The sequence below is a fragment of the Crocuta crocuta genome, unplaced genomic scaffold, assembly GCF_008692635.1.
Source record: "Crocuta crocuta isolate KB4526 unplaced genomic scaffold, BGI_CrCroc_1.0 scaffold154, whole genome shotgun sequence".
NCBI lineage: Eukaryota > Metazoa > Chordata > Mammalia > Carnivora > Hyaenidae > Crocuta > Crocuta crocuta.
In genome coordinates this window covers 14,011,132-14,032,742 of record NW_027530545.1, presented here as the reverse complement: position 1 = coordinate 14,032,742, position 21,611 = coordinate 14,011,132, and the positions used below count along the sequence as shown (strand labels likewise).

Sequence of the window (21,611 nt, the reverse complement as noted above, 5' to 3'; positions counted from 1 at the left end):
TGTTCAGTATTTGTTCAATATTTTCAACAAAAAGTTGAATATGTAAGGGCTCAAAATATGCCACTCCAAAATACACCACTTTGGCTTGAGAATTACTTTTTTAAAAAATTTTTAAATGTTTATTATTTACTTTTGAGAGAGAGAGAGAGACAGAGTACAAACAGGCGAGGAGCAGAGGCAGAGAGAGACACAGATTCCAAAGCAGGCGAGATCAAGACCTGAGCTGAAGTCTGATGCTTAACTGACTGAGCCACCCAGGTGCCCCAAGAATTACTTTGACTTGAAGACAACTGAGAAATAGCAGACAAAAAGTCAAATCTCTTTGCCTTCCTTTTTTGCTAAAAGTAGTCTTAGCCTCTTAATCACCAGAGATTTGTCTAGACTCTTACCAGAGGAGGGGTGGCACTGAGAGGAATCTGTAAAACACGTGTTACTAAAACAATCTCCATCTTCTTCCACTAGTACCCCTCAGATATTTACCTTCCCACGGTGTGCCTCTCTTGCAAGTCTAAATTCCCTTTCCTTTGTTTTGTTATTATTCTACACATTTACTGTTGTTTGTTCAGATGCTATATAAGCCCAACTTCTAACCACTCCTTTGAGTTCCTAAGCAATGAGTTTCCCTGCATGCATGTGTGATACTCTGGTTACTAAACTATTTTTCTTCTGGGTAGTTTGTCACGGTGTCAACCTAATTTCCATGTCCTTAGGCAGAAAGAGGCAAGAAAAAAAACTTTGTTTTTTCCTCCATTGCACATGTCTATACTGCCAGTATCTTTTTTTTTTTTTTTTAATTTTATGTCTTTATTTTGAGAGACAGATAGAGAGCGAGCAGGGGAGGATCAGAGAGAGAGGGAGACACAGAATCTGAAGCAGGATCCAGGCTCTGAGCCATCAGCACAGAGCCAGATGCGGGGCTTGAACCCACCTAACAGTGAGATCATGACCTGAGCTGAGGTCAGACACCCAACCAACTTAGCCACCCAGGTGCCCCTATACTGCCAGTATCTTAACTGGATCTACATTCTTTCTTGAAATCATCCCTCTCTATTCACTCTGCTTTAAGAAGTCATTGACAACAAATAGAGTTACAGAACTACATTAATTAGTTCTTTGTTGCTTATCACATAGATCTAAGATTTCAGCATCTTCCTACCCTCCCTCACATGAATCATTTTATCTTGGACAATTTATCCTATATTTCAAGCTCTTGATGAACAGCAAAAAGTATGTGCCTGTGGAAAAAAAAGTGCAAAAGTGGAGGAAAGATCAGATCAGTGACTGGCTATTTCCTGAGAAGTGTTTTGTTCTAAAAGAACATTTTAAAAGCTTTAATACCTATAGTTTTATAATTCACCAAAACTATATTTTATAGCTTGATAGGTAAAATAGAACAAAATATTTTTAAAAGCACTGGATTTTGTCATTTGAATATTTTAAAATTACAGTTCCTGTCAATATAATCCTAAACATTCCCTTGCATTAGATTTTTTCTCTAGACATTCTCTAGATTTTTCCTTTCTTCTAAGAATGAAGCAAGCCCCTTTTCCTTTGTCATCCTTAAAAGAAAAAGTATATTTTTCCTTCAAGATCAGTTAAAATTTCAAATACTATCAATATGGGTACTACACTTTCTCTATTTTTCTTCCTCATATAAAATTAGTTGTTACTTCTATTTTCATAGTGCCTACTTATCTTTATGGTGTCTGGAAATAGTATCTAGGAATGACACTGCATTAAATGGTTTGTAATTATTTGTGTCTTTTTACTTCACTGGACTATGACCTTCTTGATAAGGTATCCCAAATTTTATTTTCAGGGTCTGGAACCTACTATATACTTCATAACCTTTTTTTAACAACCTTTCTTTTTTATACTTAATATCATTTGAAAGAATGAGTAAATAAATGATCAGATGAAAAAATATAAATTTAAATTATTTGTGTATATTTAATGTGTAATTTTAATATGTATTTGTTAGTTCCCCTGTCCTTTTTTGTAAGCTATTGTGTGAAAGTATATTGATTATGCTTCATACATAATAAAAATGAGTGTGCCAGGGGCACCTGGGTGGCTCAGTTGGTTAAGCGTCCGACTTCGGCTCAGGTCATGATCTCACGGTTCGTGGGTTCAAGCCCTGCATCAGGCTCTTAGCTGGCAGTCAGATTCTGGAGCCTGTTTCAGATTCTGTGTGTTCCTCTCTCTCTGACCCTCCCCTGCTCATGCTGTCTCTCTCTCTTTCTTTCTCTCTCTCTCTCTCTCAGAAATAAATAAAACATTAAAAAAGTAATAAAAATAAAAGTGAGTGTGCCGAGTATAAATACATTTAAATAACATAACTGCATTATAACAAGCAAGAAAATACATATGGAAATTTGTTTTTTTTTTAATTTTTAAATATTTATTTTTGAGAGAGAAAGAAATAAAGGGCATGAGCAGGGAGAGAGAGAGGGAGATGCAGAACCTGAAACAGGCTCCAGGCTCTGAGCTGTCAGTACAGAGCCCCACGCAAGGCTGGAACTCACAGACCATGAGATCAAGACCTGAGCCAAAGTCAGATGCTTAACTGACTGAGCCATCCACCTATATACAAATTTGTTTTAACCTTATTTTTAAAATGTGAGGTCCCTTGAATTCTTCTGATGTGATATGAAGTGTGTATGAATGTTATCCATGAATATATTTCAAACTTCACATTATATAGCATATAGGTTGGAATGACTAAATAATAATAAAAAATAGGTTTATACAAGGTGTACTTCGGGCTTCAGTAAACAATGACTTTTGGTTGGGATTACATTGAAAATGAAGGGAAAATATCAAAAAAATAAAGTATATAGTTTACTAGATTGTTAAGAATAAGCTGTGAAGGATAATGCTGATTGACAAGCCAAGTTACTTTATATGAGGCTTAAGGGATAAAATTCATAATATGTAAACATTTTAAACATGGAAATGGCTTTAAGTAGTAAATTAAAATCCTCTGTTATGCAAACTGCTCTAAGCACTTAATGTATCCAAGACTGAGCAATAAATCTTAATTGAGAATATTTAGTTCAACAATGGATAACTGGAATGTTGATTTGTTGTTTGTATTTAACAGAAACAAAGTTATTCAGCCCAAACTGCCTGAAGGCTGCAATTACTTAGTCTTCAGTGATACACAGTTCTGAAATGCCAAATTGGGTGTTTTGATAAGATTATGACGCACTTCTATTTCAAGTATGTCACACGTATGGATTTAACCACAAACAAACAAGGGAAATCCAGTGAATTACAACATAAAAATATTTTCACAAATTAGAAAACCTAGCATATCAGTAACATTGCTGTTTAAGAGTAGCATTTAAAGATTTAGAAAGAATTAGTCGCAAGGCACAATTGGCAAAGAGGTGAAATTGCTTCCTGTGTTCCCAGGTTGCTTAGAAAAGCTGACTGCTGTGTCTTAATTGGGTCCACATTTCTCAGGAGTACCCAAGTTCTGAATTTTCCTCCCTACTTTCCATGCTTCAAAGAGTACCAGTTTTATTCCCTGATCTTAGCTTGAGGTCAGGTAATTACTGTATGAAATCAGCCTCTCTGGACAAAGCATAATGGATAAGATTTAATATGGGCTTTGGAAGCAGATAAACTTGGATGTGAATCCCAGTCTACTACCCATCACAGGCAAGTGGTTTCTCTCAACAATCCTCACTTTCTGAATCTGTAAAAGGAGAAGAAGAAACCCTTCCAGAAATGATTACTGTGAGATGATTAATGCAAAGCGTTTTACAAGTGCTTGACATATTCTAAGTGCTTAAAATGTAGCCACTGTAATTATGTTATTTTTGTTGCCAAAATGATGATGCTTCTACTGTATCACACATCCTAGGCTAAGTACAGGCAAACACAAAGTGTGGCTTCATGAAAATACAGATTCCATAAAGAGTGACAGATAATGATTGTTTTGAGTTGATCCTTCTCAGCCACACCAAACTGAATATTGTGTTTTCTCCTTATGTTCTGGGAAAATAATTTCTAATTTGATAATCCATATGCCTGAGGAGAAAACTGACTGAACAGTAGCTCTTCCTTTCCTAATCACATAATTTTCTGCCTGGAAATGGTTTAGACAAGGCAGTGGGCAGGAGTTTAAGCCAGAGATTTCCCAGACAGACTTGTCATGAAAAACTAATTAAAATAATTTCCTGAAGTGCAAAATAGCAGTGAAGTTCGATAAGTAAGCAACAAGGTAATAAATACCTCTATGTATATGTATTTCATGGGTATGGCAAGTACACCAAGAAAAATAGGTTTGTATTTATGTTTTTAATGCTTGTTTATTTTTGAGAAAGAGAAACAGAGCGCTAGCAGGGGCAGAGCAGAGAGAGAGAGGGAGACACAGAAACCGAAGCAGGCTCCAGGCTCTGAGCTCTCAGCACAGAGCCCAGCGTGGGGCTTGAACCCACAAACTGTGAGATCATGACCTGAACCAAAGTCAGACTCTTAACTAAGCCAGGTGCCTCGGGATGTATTTATTTTTTACATTGATTCGTGTGTCTACTCATGGTACTGGAAAATTCCATCTTAGAATTCATCTCAGGGGAACAGTTCTAAGAGAATCTTATAAAGCGGGATTATATTGGCATGAACTCTTGGGAGTATTTCAAAGGTTCTTCTGTATCAAATGTTTCCTTATGAGACATAACCTTGGTGCTGAAAGAGGGATTTAGATGCCTCCATTTTGACTTCAAACTTTCTACTTTCCACTTTGTTTCTTGGCTCATGCGGAAGACCATGAGAGTAAAGCATTCCCTGATGGGAACCAAAACTACTCCCTCAAGCAATAAGGACTGGCCTGAGCCAGCAAGACCTGCTGAGGAGTGACTCCAAGAGGAGGATCATTTTGACTTTCACTGCCTACCTGCTCCTACCCACTGCACCTTTGCTCCACCCATACTTTCCTTAAATAAGTCTAGTAGCATTTTCAGCACTTTGGGGGCAGTCTTTGAGATACTAGTCTACTGTCTTCCTGGTGTTAGTCTCTCTGAAATGCATTCCTTTCTTATTTTACCACCACTCTTTTCTCTGTCTTTGGATTTGTCAGTGCTGTGTGGTCAAGCCTGGTCTGTTTGGGACTCCTGGACCCAGGTCGTCTTGCACCCCAGTGCACCAACTACAATGGTGCAGTACACAGCAATTTAAATCTATGTATACAACAAAAACAAAACAAAAAATTATCCACTTATATTCATCACAGCTCTAAACTCTCCATAGAGGGGTGACTGGGTGGCTCAGTCAGTTAAGCTTCTGACTCTTGATTTTGGCTTAGGTCGTGATCTCACCATTCATGGAATCAGGCCCACACTGGGCTCTGCGCTGACAGTGCCGATCTGCTTGGGATTGATTTCCTGTCGCTCTCTCTCTGCACCTCCCCACCCCCAAATAAACATTAAAAAAACAAAAAAACAAAAAAACTGTCCAGAGAGCGAAAAAATAAACACCAACAGAAATAATAATTTAAAAAAAAACCCACAATAATCTAAAATGATTCAGATTTTACGTAAAGTAGTAAACAGTATATTACTGAATATATATATATATATTTTTTAACAGTTTATTTGTTTTTGAGACAGAGAGACAGAGCACGAGGTGGGGAGGGGCAGAGAGAGAGGGAGACACAGAATCTGATACAGGTTCCAGGCTCGGAGCCGTCAGCACAGAACCTGATGCGGGGCTCGAACCCACGAACTGCTAGATCATGACCGGAGCCGAAGTCAGACGCTTAACCGACTAAGCCACCCAGGCGCCCCTACTGAATATATTTTTTAAAAAATGGTTTAAATTAGTGGAAACACTAATTTAAACACTAATTAAAAAAATAGTTACTATCTGACATAATTTTTAACCCATCTTATTTTTTAAAATTTTTAACATACTTTAATAAGTGCCTATAATACCCTCGGAAACAGCATCTTAATTGATGTGAATTTGAAGTGACTGAAAAAAGAATAAAGTTTCCTGCTTTAAACTTATTCACAGTGATTTTTTTTATAATTAATTTACAGATAAGAGTCTCTAGCCTATTGAAATAGATCAAAAATTACAATGACATAGAATGGATAAGGTATTACCGAAAAAAGAATTTAGTTTTATCTTTACACCCAACACTAAGAGGACTTATTGATACATAGATAACTTGAGCAACTCTATTTTTGTCCTATTCTTTCTTTCTATGAGAAATCTCTGAGATGCTAAGGAGAACCAAATGGCCACAAAGTAAGACAGGGGAGAGAGAAGAAAGAACAAGAGGAATTTATGGGAAAGCCAATTTAGAAACCAAATATTTCCAATTTTTCCTCTTTAGGTAATCATGCATTTTTTATAAGCAACCCCACTGACATAATTTTGGCACTCCAAACTTTGAGAAAATTATGGTATAAATATGAATATAAATATAAATATTTGTTACTCTTCAGATAATTGAATAGAATGCAACATGGATGATTTCCAGATCCCCAAATATATGCTTCATTCACAAAGCAATCTTACTAACTAGGATACACAAATAAATTTTGGATTTACTTAATCATATAAAAGCCGTTGCTCTCGGATGGGAAACAGTGGTCACTTCATTCAACAAATATTTTTTGAAGATATTTTTATAATGTGCCGGCATTGAGCTATGACCTAAGGACACAATGATAAATGAAGCAGATATTTTCACTAATTTTATAGTTTCCTTTCTAGTTGGTAAGCAGTAATCAAATATTCAACAAACAAATGGAAATCTAAACTAATGACAAGAGCTAAAAGATGAAATAATGGTGCTAAAAGTGTCTATTTTAAGAGACTTAAGCCTTGTCAAGAGAGGTCAGGGAAAACTTCTTTGAAGAAATAATATTTAAGTTGAAATCTGACAGAGAGGCAGACAACTGAGATGGGAGACATTTCTGGGCAAAGGAATACCTTGTTAAAATATACTGTTCGGGGGAAGAGTTTGACAAGTTGAGAGAAGCAGAGAAGGAAAATATGGCTGGAGTGGATAACTTTTAGTCATGCTGTAATTCCTTTCAGATAGTAAACTCTATGAGGAAAAGATTGGTATCTCTCTTGCTTGCCTTATTTCCCAGTAACTGGCACTCTGTGGGAACGCATTCTTTTCCCTTTCCTTCAAGATGACCTCATGCATACAAACCGACACATGGACCCCTTATCTCATGTTCCTGACCCTCTTTCTCATTAATAAGTATGTCATTGTTACAAAGCAAGTATTACATAAAGAGTTATTTTTGTGTCATCCACATGTTTAGCATAACAAATTATCATTAGCCTCTTAATGCATGGATTTGGATTTTAAAAAAACAGATTATTGTAGAGATTTTTGTTTTTCTTTCATTATTTTATCTTTCCTTCTTTCTTTTTAATTTACATATGAATTTCTTTTTCATTTATTTATTTTTAAGAGACGGAGAGAGACAGAGAACAAGCAGGGAAGGGGCAGAGGGAGAGGGAGACAGACATCAATGTGTCTATCCACTAACACTATTGTTTCTGTTTGTCTCATGAAATTCTGACAGATATACAACCGTCTCCTATCTCCTATTGCAGATAATTTTTCAGAATTGGCTTGTGAAGAATACATTAGTGTACACAATTCTCTACAAAGTATGCTTTTAATATATTTAAATAAGTAAGAAGAAAAGCCAAAAAAGACATGTGAAACAAAGTCTTCATTTTATACATGAGAAAACCCAAAACACAGCTTATTGTCTGTCTTAACATGGCTTTACTGTCCACGGTCTTTAATGTCATAACTTATTATTTAAGGAATTTTGTCCAGTAAGTTAATAGTTGAAGATAACATAACTGCAAATTTCAGAAACTTCCTGGATAGCCCATCAACTCTTCAGCAAAAAAGCAACAAATGACACTATACATGAAGACTCCAACCCACCTTCCCTCAAAATCTTCTTTCTGTATCTATCAATCCAAAATTATATAATGATCTCTACTCAATGATCCTAACCAAGCTTCCATTTGACACCTGCCTTAAACCATACTTCAAAATCTCAGTTACTATTTCAGTGTTGCTTCTCTCTTTCTCAGACACTGCTGAGACATTGATGACTTAGTGTTCTCCCCCAGTGTGTGAAGAAACTCAGCCTGGTCTACACAACAGGTTGTTTTGATGATATTTTGAAGAGCCAGCATTTAACATAGAAAAGAGTAAAAAATTAAACACTCATATAGTCATTACCCAGAACTGGACATTATTTTATTTATTTTGAGAGGCAGAGAGAGAACAGGAGAGAAAGAGAATCCCAAGTAAACTCTGAACCAGCAGCACAAAGCCTGAGGTGGGGCTGAACTCACAAACTGTGAGATCGCGACCTGAGCCAAAACCAATAGTCAGATGCTCAATCGACTGAGCCACCCAGGTGCCCTCAGAACTGGACATTAACATTTTACTGTATTTAATTTGAATATTTGTATGAAATACAAAATGGATTTTATTAATACAGTAAAGTATCTGTTGATAAAGATGAAAGTTCCCTTTGAATGTCATTATTTTTCCTTCCTAAAGAGAACTGCTATTATAAAATTGGTGTGCATTATCTCCAGTTTACATTTTTCCATAGTTTCATAAACATACTCATCCAGGGGCAATATCTATTAACGTTGTATGTTTCATTTTGAATTTATATGAATGATTTCACACCATAAGTGCCATTCTGCTAATTACTTCTCTCATTCAATGCTTCTGAGATCTATTACATCTTTTTGTATACATATATGCATAAACATATCTATTTATATATAGTATTTCATCACATAAACATGCTGCATTTATCTACTCTTTCCTCTTTTGATGAAGATTTAGAGCCTTTCCAAAATTTTATTATTATAAACAATGATGCACTGAATATGCTTTCTTTGAGCATATATTCTTTAGAGTATATAAGCATGGGGTTTTTGGAACATAAGATATTGCACATGAACCGTTAACTCTAAAAACAGCTCAAGATAGTTACCTCTATCTTACAGATAATAAAACTGAGTCTTTGAAAAGGAAAGAAGCATGTTTACAGTCACAGAATTAATAAGTATCAAAGCAGAGACTAATCCTTATTTGTTTTGTTCCTAACACAACTTTTTTTCCACAACTGTATTGTCCCTCAAGCAGCAAAAAGAATGTTTTATGTGAATGTGAAAATTACTACAAGCTGTTCTTAGTTTCCAAGTTCCATAAATTCATTCGTCCTCTTGTATCTTACACCTTGCACAATTTAAGTCATTTAATTTGAAGTGGCAGTTAAAGACGGCAAATGTTAGCTGATGGTTAATGACCTGTCAACATAGAAATATTGTTCATTATAGGGAATCTAGGGAGAACAGAGGCAGGAGAGAACTTCACTTGCTCACTTTCTTCTTCTGTCCATCAAGATAAAAGGTATCTTTGGGCAGAAGTGTAGTAGAATACATTGGGATGAGTATTTGCCACAGAACATTTAGATTTGGGGAACATAAATTGGGAAAATGATTTGTTACTTTTATGTATGGACAACACAGTTTCTCATCAAGCATGGCAGAGACACAGTTAACATGCTAGTTCACTAAAGTAGAAAGTTACAGAAGAGACTTATAAGTAATCCTTATTTGTAAACATCAAGAAATACAAGAGGAAGGGGCGCCTGGGTGTCTCAGCCTGTTAAGCAGCTGACCCTTGATTTTGGTTCAGGCCATGATCTTAGGGTTCATGAGTTGAAGCCCCACATAAGACTGTGGTGAGTGTGAATTCTGCTGGATTCTCCCTGTCCCTCCCTGCCTCTCTCTCTCTCTCTCTCTGTCTCAAAATAAATAAATAAAGTTAAAAATAAAAAAAATTAAAAATATATTTAAAGAACTACAAGAGGAAGATGAGAGCTCTGTTATTTTTTTTGCCTCAGAGACTATTTTTGGAACATCTGGGAGTAGAATCTGGCTGCTTCAACTTGTTTACCTCTTAGCATTAGCTACAAAACAATATAGAGTTAAATCCCCACATTTGCACAAAAATTTGTTCATCTCAGAGGCCTATTTGGTACATATATTCCTCTGCAAGATTTCAATGGATTCTACTGTATATTTATTCTTCACTGAACTCATTTATACTTTCAATATTGCAATCAAATCATTCAAATTCTAGTCTATTGGATCCAACACACCTTGTACTATTATTCCTGATAGGTTCTATTATTAAAGGCCTGATGTTCTCTTAATAAATTTTCTTCATTCAGTCCTCATGGGAACTTTATAAAATTGACATTTTGTCTTGATTTTGCAGATGAGGAAAGCAAGTACCACCAAGCTAACAGTAATTTGCTGGAGGTCATTGAGTGAAATTTACTTAATAGGATCTAAAATGATTTAGGTTCTTGTGCTCTTTAAGGAAAAGGACAGTATCAAATTTTCATCAATAGTCCTAGTACAAAATCTGATAGTCAATAAAAATCTGCTTATTGCATGACTGACTTACAAGCCATGCTCATTAATGCTGGTATAAGGCATGGTTTGCAATGAGATTCTGGGTTATTTTGGGCAAAATGGTGTATCTTGCACAAATTAAAAATACAAAGTATAATTTTGAAATTTTTAGGTGATTTTCAAATATAACAATAACTGACATGAAGTAGACATCTAATATTTGTTACTGAATATTGAACCTGCATCAATTTATAGTTAAAAATATCACATGGGGGCACGATATCTGAGGGGTCAACTACAAAGTGTAAACAGTAATACTATTTTTCTTTGTAACCTTTCTTTATGTAAGCTGGGTTTTTTTTAATTTTAATTTATTTTGAGTAGGGGAATGGATATTTAACATTAAAGAAGATAAGGTTTTCCCATTATAGACACAAGCATATAAATTAACATTTTGGTGTAACTTGCAGCTACTGCATTATAATGTAGGCATTTTATTTGCTCATACTATTTTCATCATACTCACTTTTCCATATTAAATATTCTGAACCATTCTAGATAAGCACCAACTGAATTGCTTGAGTCCAAATTAAGTCTTTTGTATGGGTTCTAATCTTGTAGAGCCCCTTGTTTCTTTTGTCCTATCATTTTCCACATGAAAGTATTAGCATTTCAATTTGCCCTTAATTTCTAACACTAACCTGAATTTCAATTGTGTATCAAATCTTAGAACAGCCAGTCCAAAGAAGAGAATTGTTACTATTATCAGTTTCTATCAGAGGTTTATTCTATAGACTACATGAAAATTATTTATTGTAAATCTTGGTGACACCGCACATTTATTGACTCACCAGTAGTAAAAATGAGCTCCTTCAAATAAGGGTAGTACTACATTTCTAAAACTAAGAAAAAAATGCGGAAAAGCTTCATAGTGAATTGATTTCTGCCTCTCTCTCCCAGAATTAAAAATACTAGGTTCAATTCAAGGCAAAATTATGATTTTCTTTCATATAGTCCATCACTATCATTTATTTTTAAAAAATTTTAATGTTTTATTTATTTCTGAGAGAGAGACAGCATGAGCAGGGGAGGGTCAGAGAGAGAGAGGGAGACACAGAATCTGAAGTATGCTCCGGGCTCTGAGCTAGCTGTCAGCACAGAGCCCGACACAGGGCTTGAACCCATGAACTGTGAGCTCATGACCTGAGCCGAAGTCAGACACTCAACTGACTGAGCCACCCAGGCGCCCCCACTATCATTTAATATGATATCAAAATCCAGGTTCATTATTGGAGTTTTTAAAAAGATACTTGAGATGACAAATAGGCAGTGTGATAAGCCTTGCCTCTTAAAATTAAGAGGAAATATAGGAAAACAGGAGGAAAGTGTAATTAGGATTTGAAAAATATATGTATTATAATGTAAATATATGTATACATACATATGTAACATATTAACTTCTAAAAGAATCTGTATAGCTAAACTTTTAAAAGATGTTTTATGGGTAGGCATCAGAGCTTTATTTCATCACCATTGAGTTTTATCTAATGATTTAAGTGGTTAGCAAATGGAGAATAACAAACCAAATAAATCTGCTGCATAGTGAATAAAACTGCTGAACACTAAATGCTAAATACTTAAATCATTATAACTACTAATGATAATACAACAGTGATGATCAGGGGTAGTGTTAGTACATTATATTGCCATTGCAGCAATGTATCAGATATTGACCACTGAAAATACAAGATTTATTAATTACATCAAGCTTCAAGTGACTTCAGTACTTAAGATACTATAAAAATTCTCATATTAAAAGAAGTGATCTTATCTAGAAAAAAGAATGCTTCCTCCCTAACCCACATAGACCCAATGGATTCAAAGAGATTGATAAATTCTTGACTGAACTTATATTATTAATCTTTAATATTTCCTTTCAGCCTCTAGATCAGAGATACAGTATACAAGTGCAGGTTTGTCATATTAAAAACTGCGGTGACTAATTATTCAAAAAAAAAAAAAAAAAAAGAACTTACCAACTGGTTCCTTCTGATTCTGAAAGAGAATCTTGCTATTACTGCCATCCATGTTTGCCATGTTAATTGTGTTTCCATCTGTCCAGTAGAGTTTCCTTAATTTAAGAGATATGGATTTAAAATAGATGTAGGCCTACTTGTTGACTAGAAACTTACACTGAAGAAGAAAGTTAATATCAAAGTAAATTTTTGGCTCAGGATGAATTCTTTTTAGGAAACTGTGTGACACTTGCTGACAGTACAACGCATGTTTGCCTCCAGAGAAATTATCGCTCTTGCTTTTTCCTGTTATTAAAGGACAAACATCTCACTTCCTTTTTCTTCCTACATTCACAATTGAAATATTTATCTATGACTATAGTAAATCATTTCTATTTAAAGTATTTCATTAAGATAGAATCTTCTTGGTTTAGAGAAACCAGATACCAAAGAAGAAAATCAGGTCACTTCATTCATTCTCATTGAAAGCACTGGTGAGAAAGTACTCTAGCCCTACACACGTTCTCTCCATGGGTACATGATGATTAGCCAGAAGGTAGGAGAATATCATCTACTTAGCAGTGACCATAACATCAGCATGCAGTAAATATGTTACTAAAAACTGGTGTTTGAAATGAAATCAGTGACTTTTCCCTGTACCTCCTTTTATTTCTATTCTGAACTGCTACTCCTTAGAAACATACATTAATAAAATCTTATAATAATATATAAAAATCTGATTTCATGCAGATAACAGAAATCTCTAAGCAGGGATCTCTTTTACAGTGTTCATATTCACTTTTTTTGGACCGTATACATATAATTCCTCTGCATTAGAACAGAATTTTTATATAACATCAGGGCAAAAATTTCTGAAATTTTTGAAAAACTTTACAAAAAATAATCATACTTTACCCCCTGACTGGGTGAGCTGCAAGACACTGTGGCTTATCGATCCCGTGGATAATTGAGGTTTTCAAAGAGCCATCTAATCGTGCGACATTAATTTGTGTTTCATCAAATTCAGAGCTAACCCAATACAAATTACGTGAGACCCAATCCACTGCTAACCCTCTGATACTCTGAATATCTGTAAAACAGGAAAGAGAAAATTAAAAGTGAATAAAGTTTCTCATTCTTTTTGACTTTCCAAGTAACTTACTTTCTGTCTCAGGGAAAATTTAATTTACAATTTAATTTGTTAGCTAAAATTGTACAAGATTGTAATCTCATTCCCTTATCAGCCCTTCTTAAGGCATGAATAATCATTAATGTCTTACTGCTGAGCCATTTGAAAACCTGAAGCAACAATTAGCATTGAAATTACACTAACACTCAGTGATTCACTTGTAAACACTTCGGAGCAGACTCAGACAGCAGTCTTATGGGCCAAGGTGACCAAAATTCAAATTAGAGTAACAGCCTCTCCAGTTGGTAGCACATCTTTCTACTTAGGAGAAAGTACTTGTGGGCCGTCAATAAATGGGCTATTTTATGTCTGAAAGTGCCAATTTGTTCCTAAAATGAAATAAAACAATTCAACTTTCCTAAGAAAAATCATCAGAGTTGAACATCTTTCAAAATAGATAATTAACAGAAATTGACTGAGATATGAGCAAAGAAACAAAATCCTTTTAATATTCCTCCAACGTGGATTCTACAGAAATTACTGAAATCTAATTAAGTTTTGATTCATTACAGCCAATATGAATATTTGGGTTGTTATTCCTTGATTATTTAATTAGGCATCTTTTAAAAATGATGGAATTTAGGCTTAAATGCAATTGTACACTTAATTAAAGAAACAAAATCAAGTGTTAAAATATGATGGATCCTATAAAAGCTTTTTAAAGGTATTTACTAGAAAATCTTTTTAACATATTAACATATAAAGTAGGCCAGTTTAGCACTTGAATACTCTAATTTGGTTTTGTCTTTATTGTACACTTTTCTGTTATTTTGAAGCATAATGAATCTCCAGAGTCCTTTAGACCAGTGTTACTCAAACTTGTAAGACACCTGGAGACTGTTAAGAGGAAGAATCTGATGCAGTAGTTCTGTCTGGAAAGGGGCCTGACATGTTGCCAAGTTCTAACTAGCTCTCACACTGCTCCAGGCAGCAGTTCAAATCCCTAGGCTGCCAGAACCACAGAGTGGCTGTGGCTGAGCCCTCCAAGTTGCTACATTTTCCATTTTTACCACTGTTAAAAGATGCCACAATGCTATATTTTCCATGTGAAAGTGACAACACCAGATTTGCAAAATTTGCCAATTATTTCAAAATTTAAAAGCAAAACAGGACAAGGAAACCTGGCAGTTCTGGGTCTATTCTATTGGTAGTGTTGGACTGGTAGGCTCAACCACCCACTGACATCTCCAGTCTTGACAGAGCCTACTTTCTGCTCAAAATCGTCATGTTATTTCTAAGTAACTTTTAATCACATCTCCCTTAGAAGATAGCCTTCATGTTTTAATTCTCCTCTAATCAACAACCCTTCCTCTGCAAGTTACCTCTCATCATTAACTTACTGGTTAGTTGGTGAATCTCAAATGCGAACTTTATTTTTCAATCTGATACTCAAAATTTCTTTTTATTTTCAGTTGTTGTCATCTGAGAAAAAATTACTACAACGCCTCTGTAAGGCTAAACCTGCCACGTCTGATACTTATTTATTTGACTCATCCAGGATATTTTTTCCTTCTTCTCCTTCACCCTGTGGACTTAATCGGTTGCTGAGAGACAGTCTTGCTATAATGAGAATATCTCACTTCATGTTCGAGGTTGGGTGCCTATTTTTTGTCTTTAATCAAGTCACTTAAAGTTCAGCCTCTATTCTTATCAGGAAAATGAGGCTAATTACAGATAATGCATAGGATTGGTGTGAATATTATGTTGGATGATATGCATTTATTCAGTTTAATGCAGGGTTGAAGGGTATTTTTCCAATCCAAGGACTTAATATTTTCTGCATTTTTACCCTGAATTGCTTGATATTGGCAAAAATAACACAATATGTTTTTATTTCCTCTAAAATACATATTATCCAAAGGTTTTTATTTTTATTTATTGGCTGTTTCTGCTGCTCAAAATCCTTTTATTTATTTATTTATTTATTTTTTACAAATAGTTTATTGTCAAATTAGTTTCCACATAACACCCAGTGCTCATCCCCACAAGTGTCCTCCTCCATGCAAAATCCTTTTATTTATTTCTGATTTACTCTTAATCATATGGTCTAGAGAATACATTGCACTCCTAAATTGGAAAGCATAGTCAAATGTAAGCTATTAATACCTATTTAGTCCTTGTCGATTCTATGGTTCATGCCCTCTCAAATCTATTTCTGTCTTTAATATTGCAATAGCATCCAGTCTTTTTCATCATCCAACCAAATGATTTAGTTGCTACCAGGTTATTTTTCTGACTGGAGAGCTCTGCATCATGACCTTTGTTTGTCCCAAAGATATTCAATAGCTTCCAACCACTCAGAAAGTGATGTCTAAATTCCTTAGCATGGATTTCTATATAATCTGAATATAACTACCTTCCCAACTCTGTTTTTTCACCATTTTTAACCAATTACCTTACACTTCACTCATACTGATGTGTTTTCAGATTTCCAGATTTATCCTGACCTTTTGAACCTATAGGGCATTACTTGGAATTCGTACCTTATTACATTTCCTTTTACCTAAACCTCACACAAAAATAAGCAAGCTGATAGGCAACATCAGTCTTCAACTGCAAAATCCTAATCCATTCTCTTATATATCTCAGCCAGAAAGTTTGTCTCTATCTATCTAACAATAGGACTGTATCTGGTCAATTCCTTTGGACTTAATATGATGGTTATTTGCTGACATATTCCTACTCTCAATATATTTTTTGCAAGTATATTCCTTGCTAATATATCTTTATTGTTGTCCCTCTTCAAATGTACACAACATTGCCTTCAACATATTTTATAATGAATTGATTAATAAATTCATGACATACATAATCTATAATTTTAAGGTTATGTGACCTGATCTAGAAATATCAGAGAAGGTCCTCAAGTTCATTCTCAGGAGTACATATCTAAATATGTACTCAGCTAATATTAATTGTCATTCTTTATCCTTACCTTTTTTCTACCCACCATATTAGAGTTTCTGATTATCAACTTTAAGTCTAAAATAAAATTTTTGTCTCTTTAAAAAATTTTATTTCTGAGAGAGAGAGAGAGAGAGACAGTGTGAACCGGGGAGGGTCAGAGAGAGAGGGAGATACAGAATCTGAAGCAGGCTACAGGCTCTAAGCTAGCTGTCAGCACAGAGCCCGATTTGGGGCTCGAACTCACAAACTGTGAGATCATGACCTGAGCCTAAGCCTGACGCTTAACCAACTGAGTCACCCAGATGCCCCAACTTTTGTTTTTTTTGACCATTACGAAACCCACGTCTGCTTTTTTTCAGATTGACCTGGTAAATTCACCATAAGGGTAGAGAGGGGTAAAAACTGTCTTGTTTAATGAAAATTTTCTTTCCTTGATAAAAATATTTAAATATAAACTTCTGACTCTTAACTCTTGTTTTCAAGTAAGTCAAAGACCTTTGAGCAAATCTCTCAGAGGGTTCAATTTTCTATATTGAGGGACCTTACCTCTTGAACTAAAAGAGATTAGATTTTTTAAAAGGCTTCATTGTGATAATATTCTCTGAAAAATGATAAATTATAACTTTAAAATGGTTTATTAAGATCACAAGACAGGGAAGTCTCTAAGTGCTAACACAGACTTACATGTTAGCTAAAACCATAAAGGAAGAGAAATGGGAATACAAAGGCTGGTGCAGCTATAGTGACAAAAAGTTGAAAAATCAAATCAAGTGATAATCTAGAGATTCATGGATTATTAGTTGCTTAGTGCAGAACAGTTCAGTTCTTAAATGCACAAAGACTAGGAAAGCTAATCAAGAAAAATATCAGGTATATTAGAAGGGTATACACCTCAATGTTACAGGTGAATAGGGAAAAAAAAAACTCCCTGCTTGCTTAAAAAGGAGAGTAACTTAGGGGAGCCTGGTTGGTTCAGTTGGTTAAGCATCCAATGCTTCATTATGGCTCAGGTCACGATCTCATGGTTTCTGGGTTCCAGCCCCACATGGGCTTGGTGATAACAGTATGGGGCCTGCTTGGGATTCTCTGTGTCTCTACCCTTCTCTCTCTCTCTTTCAAGATTTTTAAAAAACTCTTTTTTTAGGGAGAATAATTTAAAAATAAAAAACAAAACTTATTTTCTCTGTTCTTTCTCAGAAAACAAAACTCAAGAAAACCAAATCTAAACCAAACAAAAGAAACAAATAAACAAAAACTCTAAGCATTAGTCTATACTGGGACAAGAGATTACTAGTTTATAAACAAGGTATCCACTGGTTGGATAAATCACATTTAAGTGATTTCCAGTTTATTGTGACTCCCTTTCCCTCCAGCAAAAACAAATTCAAATCCTCTATGGAAGAAAACATATTTCTCAATGCAGCCCCTCACAATTCCCTAGAATGAGCACATTCTTACAATAGATCAGAACTAAAAATAAGACACACAAAAAGATAGAAACATAAGAGCAAGAGTTAAGATAAAAATTAACAAAAGGTTTAAATCTCAAAAGCCTGCATGTTTTTGTATTATTGTGCAAGATAAAGAAAAATGAGTGGAATGTTTTAAAGAAAAAAATATGCTTTGAAATAATAAGTCAATAATGTATTTTAAAAATACTCTTGGAAGACATAAATGAGAACCAAAAAGTGACTTATAAGCATTTTATAAAATAATATTAAAAAAGAAACAATTCATTAAGTGGATTAACCAGCAGCTTAGATATAATTCAGACAGTAAATATAAGACAAATTAAAGGAGTTAGGCAGTGCCAACACAGAGAAACAAGAAGATTAAATGAGTTGGAGGTTAGAATGAAGTCTAGCACATCTAATCAAAATTTCCAAAGGAGGAAATAGGCGAGGTTAGAAAAAATGGTCAGAGATAATATTTGAGGTTTATTCCCTCCTTGGGCTGATGAAAAGACATGATCCCATAGGAAGTACAACAGACTCTAGATGCTAAATAAAAACAATTATGAAGACAAAGAAAAAATGTTGAAAACATCTAGAGAGAAAATACACATCACCAAAACAAGGATAGTGAGATAAACATGGAGATTCCCAATAGCAACAAAGAAAGCAAAAGTTGGTGGAATAATATCTGTCGACAAAGGGTTGAGAGAAAACAATTTGAAATTTGTACTCAACAAAATTATCTTAACATCTACATCTCAACAATAACAAAAATATTTTTATTTATGAAATGGGCAAAAGAATGGAGTAGTCATTTGTCCAAGGAAGATGTATAAATGGCCCAGGAGAACATGAAAGGATGTTGTTACTAATCATTAGGGAAATTCAAATCACGATCACAATTAGAGACCACCTCATGCCCATTATGATGGCTGCTATAGAAACAACAACAACAAAAACAACACTCGAGTGTTCACCAGATTGTAGAGAAACTGGAACTTATCTATATAATGTTGGTAGGAATGTAAAATGGTGTCGCCTCTGTGGGAAACTGTATGGCAGTTCCTCAAAAATTAAAAATAAAATTACCATATAATCCAACAATTCCACTTCTGGGTATATACCCCCTAAAATTGAAAGTAGGTCTTTGAAGACACACTTATGTTCACAGCAGAATTATTAGCAGTAGCCAAATGGTACAAACAACCTAAATGTGCATCGATGGATGAATTTATAAAAATTGGGATACATATATACATTGGTATATTATTCAGCCTTAAAACAAATTCTGACACTTGCTACAATATGGACAAATCCTGAAGATATGCTCTGTCAAATAAGCCCTTCACAAAAAGATAAATACTGTGTGATTCCACTTTTAAGAAGCACCTAGAGTAGTTAAATTCATAGATAAAGGAAGTAGTATGATGGAAACTTGGGTAGTAAATTTACCTGGTGTTGGGAAGAGGGGTATCTGAAGCTGTTGTTTAATGGCTATAAAGTTTCAGATTTCCACCTAAATTATCTTAAAAAGGGTTTGAATCACCTATAAATATCTGTAAAACTTTTCAGTACTTTCCCATTTCCTTTAGGAAAAAACCAAACAGCTCCTCATCCTGACACAGGACCCCTCTCTGATGTGCTGTCACATTAGCCTTATAATGTAGTCTTCTGGAAGGTCTATTCTTTTGGAAGTTCTGGAAGCTCACTACTTGCACCTTTCTACATATAGAGTATCCAGAGCTTTGTGCCTCCTGATATCTCAACCTGGATTGATCATGCTACCGGTTCTCCTGTAGGTCTAGTTTGACTACTACTTCCTAAGTGTGCACTTAGGTAATTCCATGTAATAATTTAATACTCCTTGTGCTAATTTCCTAAGTAGCTTACACTTGTATTAAACTTCATATTTCGTTTAGCCTTATATTTTAGTTAGTTGTTTATATCCCATTCTTTTACCAGACATGAAGTTCCCTGAGTTTATGGAGCATCTTAACTAAATAAAGCCATCTTTCTATCCATCTTAGTTCCACATATAGAATCCATATATTTATAAAGCCTATGGGAAAAAAATAAAATAAAATTCTATACTTCTAACTAAAAGGTAAAGAATAAAGATCGGAAATATGACTCTATTAGCACACATTGCTGTAGACACATACTTCTCAATGGAATGGCATTTATAGGTGTGGTTTTGCCTTTCTTTTTTTTTCTCTTTTTTTTTTTTTTTTAAATCACAGATGTTGACATTCTTCCAATGAAAAGCTTTCTTGGGTGAAAATGAACATTGAAATCCCACTCAGAAAGAGGGAAAACAACAGATGTTGCCCATCTAAACTTTCTACTTTAATTCAAGGCCTGGTTCCCAAATCTAGATCTCACTGTTATTAGTGACCTGTTTTCATTTCTTTCAATCTCTTTGGACCAATTTTCATAATAGTTCTTTTTTCTAAACATTTTTATTACCATATTAAATATGGTGTCTTGCAAAATAGAGGGAATGAATGAATCTTTAGTACTCACTGACAAAATAATTATTGGCAGAAGTGGATAACAATCTCAAATAATAATGGAAATCTACTCTGAAATAGGTCCAATTAGATTCAAAGTATCACTGAGAATTAAATTTTATATAATAGCAATGTGATCAAAAGGTCTGCATTTAAGCTGGTTTATATTTTTGTAGTTAAAAAAGCATATGATTACATGATAATTTCCTACCATATAAGAGAGTGTTCTTTCTAAACAGAAACACTTCTAATTCATATTAATCTTCCTTTTGTTCATTTTAGCATCTGCTTAACTCAACCTAACAGTTCAGTTCATTCGGATGGTAGATGACTCTAGAATGAAAAAATACTTTGCTGAATCAATTGCATTTGCCCAAAGTTGTCCTTAATTTTCCAAAGATGAACAATTTCTACTTTACCTTAGAATAATCAGGCACACCAGGAGCTTTTCCTAATAAAAAATGAAATTTTATTGACAGCAGCTTGGAATCTCATAAAACTGCCAACATATGTTTAAAAGCTTTTTCTTATATTTCAGAAAAACCAGTAAAACTGTTGGCACTGGGATGAAATGACTCCTATACTCCACCCAGGTACTACTAGATGCACTCTGCAGAGTATGTGAGTGCATATTCAGTGAACATTGGAAAGAAATGTTTGTGGTAAGCCATGCGGTTACAATACAGTTTCTGCTCTCTACTTGCTGAAGTTCCTTATTTGTAAAAGAAAGGGTCTCTCAGGAGGAAAAACAGCATAACTTTAGAGTCAAAATCCAGCCTGGATGTAACAAAGCTCTGCTATTTCCTAGCATAGCAAACCTGAATTAAATGCCTCCTCATTTTTAAAAGCAGAAAGTAATATTTACCTCAAAGCAGTGACCTCAAAGCACTGTATGGGGAATAAATGATAGATAAATGAGAAATAGATACAAATGTGAAACTCAGTTATCTTACTCCCAGTTAGTATAAATAACTTTAAGGTATATTAATGTCTTTTTTTTCTTATGTTAATTGCAAGTGAATTTCTTGTGATGTTATTTAGAGCTTGGGGAGGGGTAACCTTATCCAGTAAGGTATAATAATCCTGGGTA

General features: G+C 34.6%; 1 protein-coding gene across 1 annotated transcript in view; it reads right to left on the bottom strand.

Annotated features, from left to right (window-relative positions):
- Nucleotides 1–21,611, bottom strand: part of LRP1B (LDL receptor related protein 1B) — a 1,854,983-nt gene that overhangs the window by 558,381 nt on the left and 1,274,991 nt on the right. Inside the window, exons 30-31 of the mRNA XM_077767810.1 lie at nucleotides 13,377–13,551; nucleotides 12,479–12,577 (exon numbers count right to left, since the gene is read on the bottom strand). Coding sequence (XP_077623936.1) covers nucleotides 12,479–12,577; nucleotides 13,377–13,551 — 274 coding nt within the window. The remainder of the gene's footprint in view (nucleotides 1–12,478; nucleotides 12,578–13,376; nucleotides 13,552–21,611) is intronic.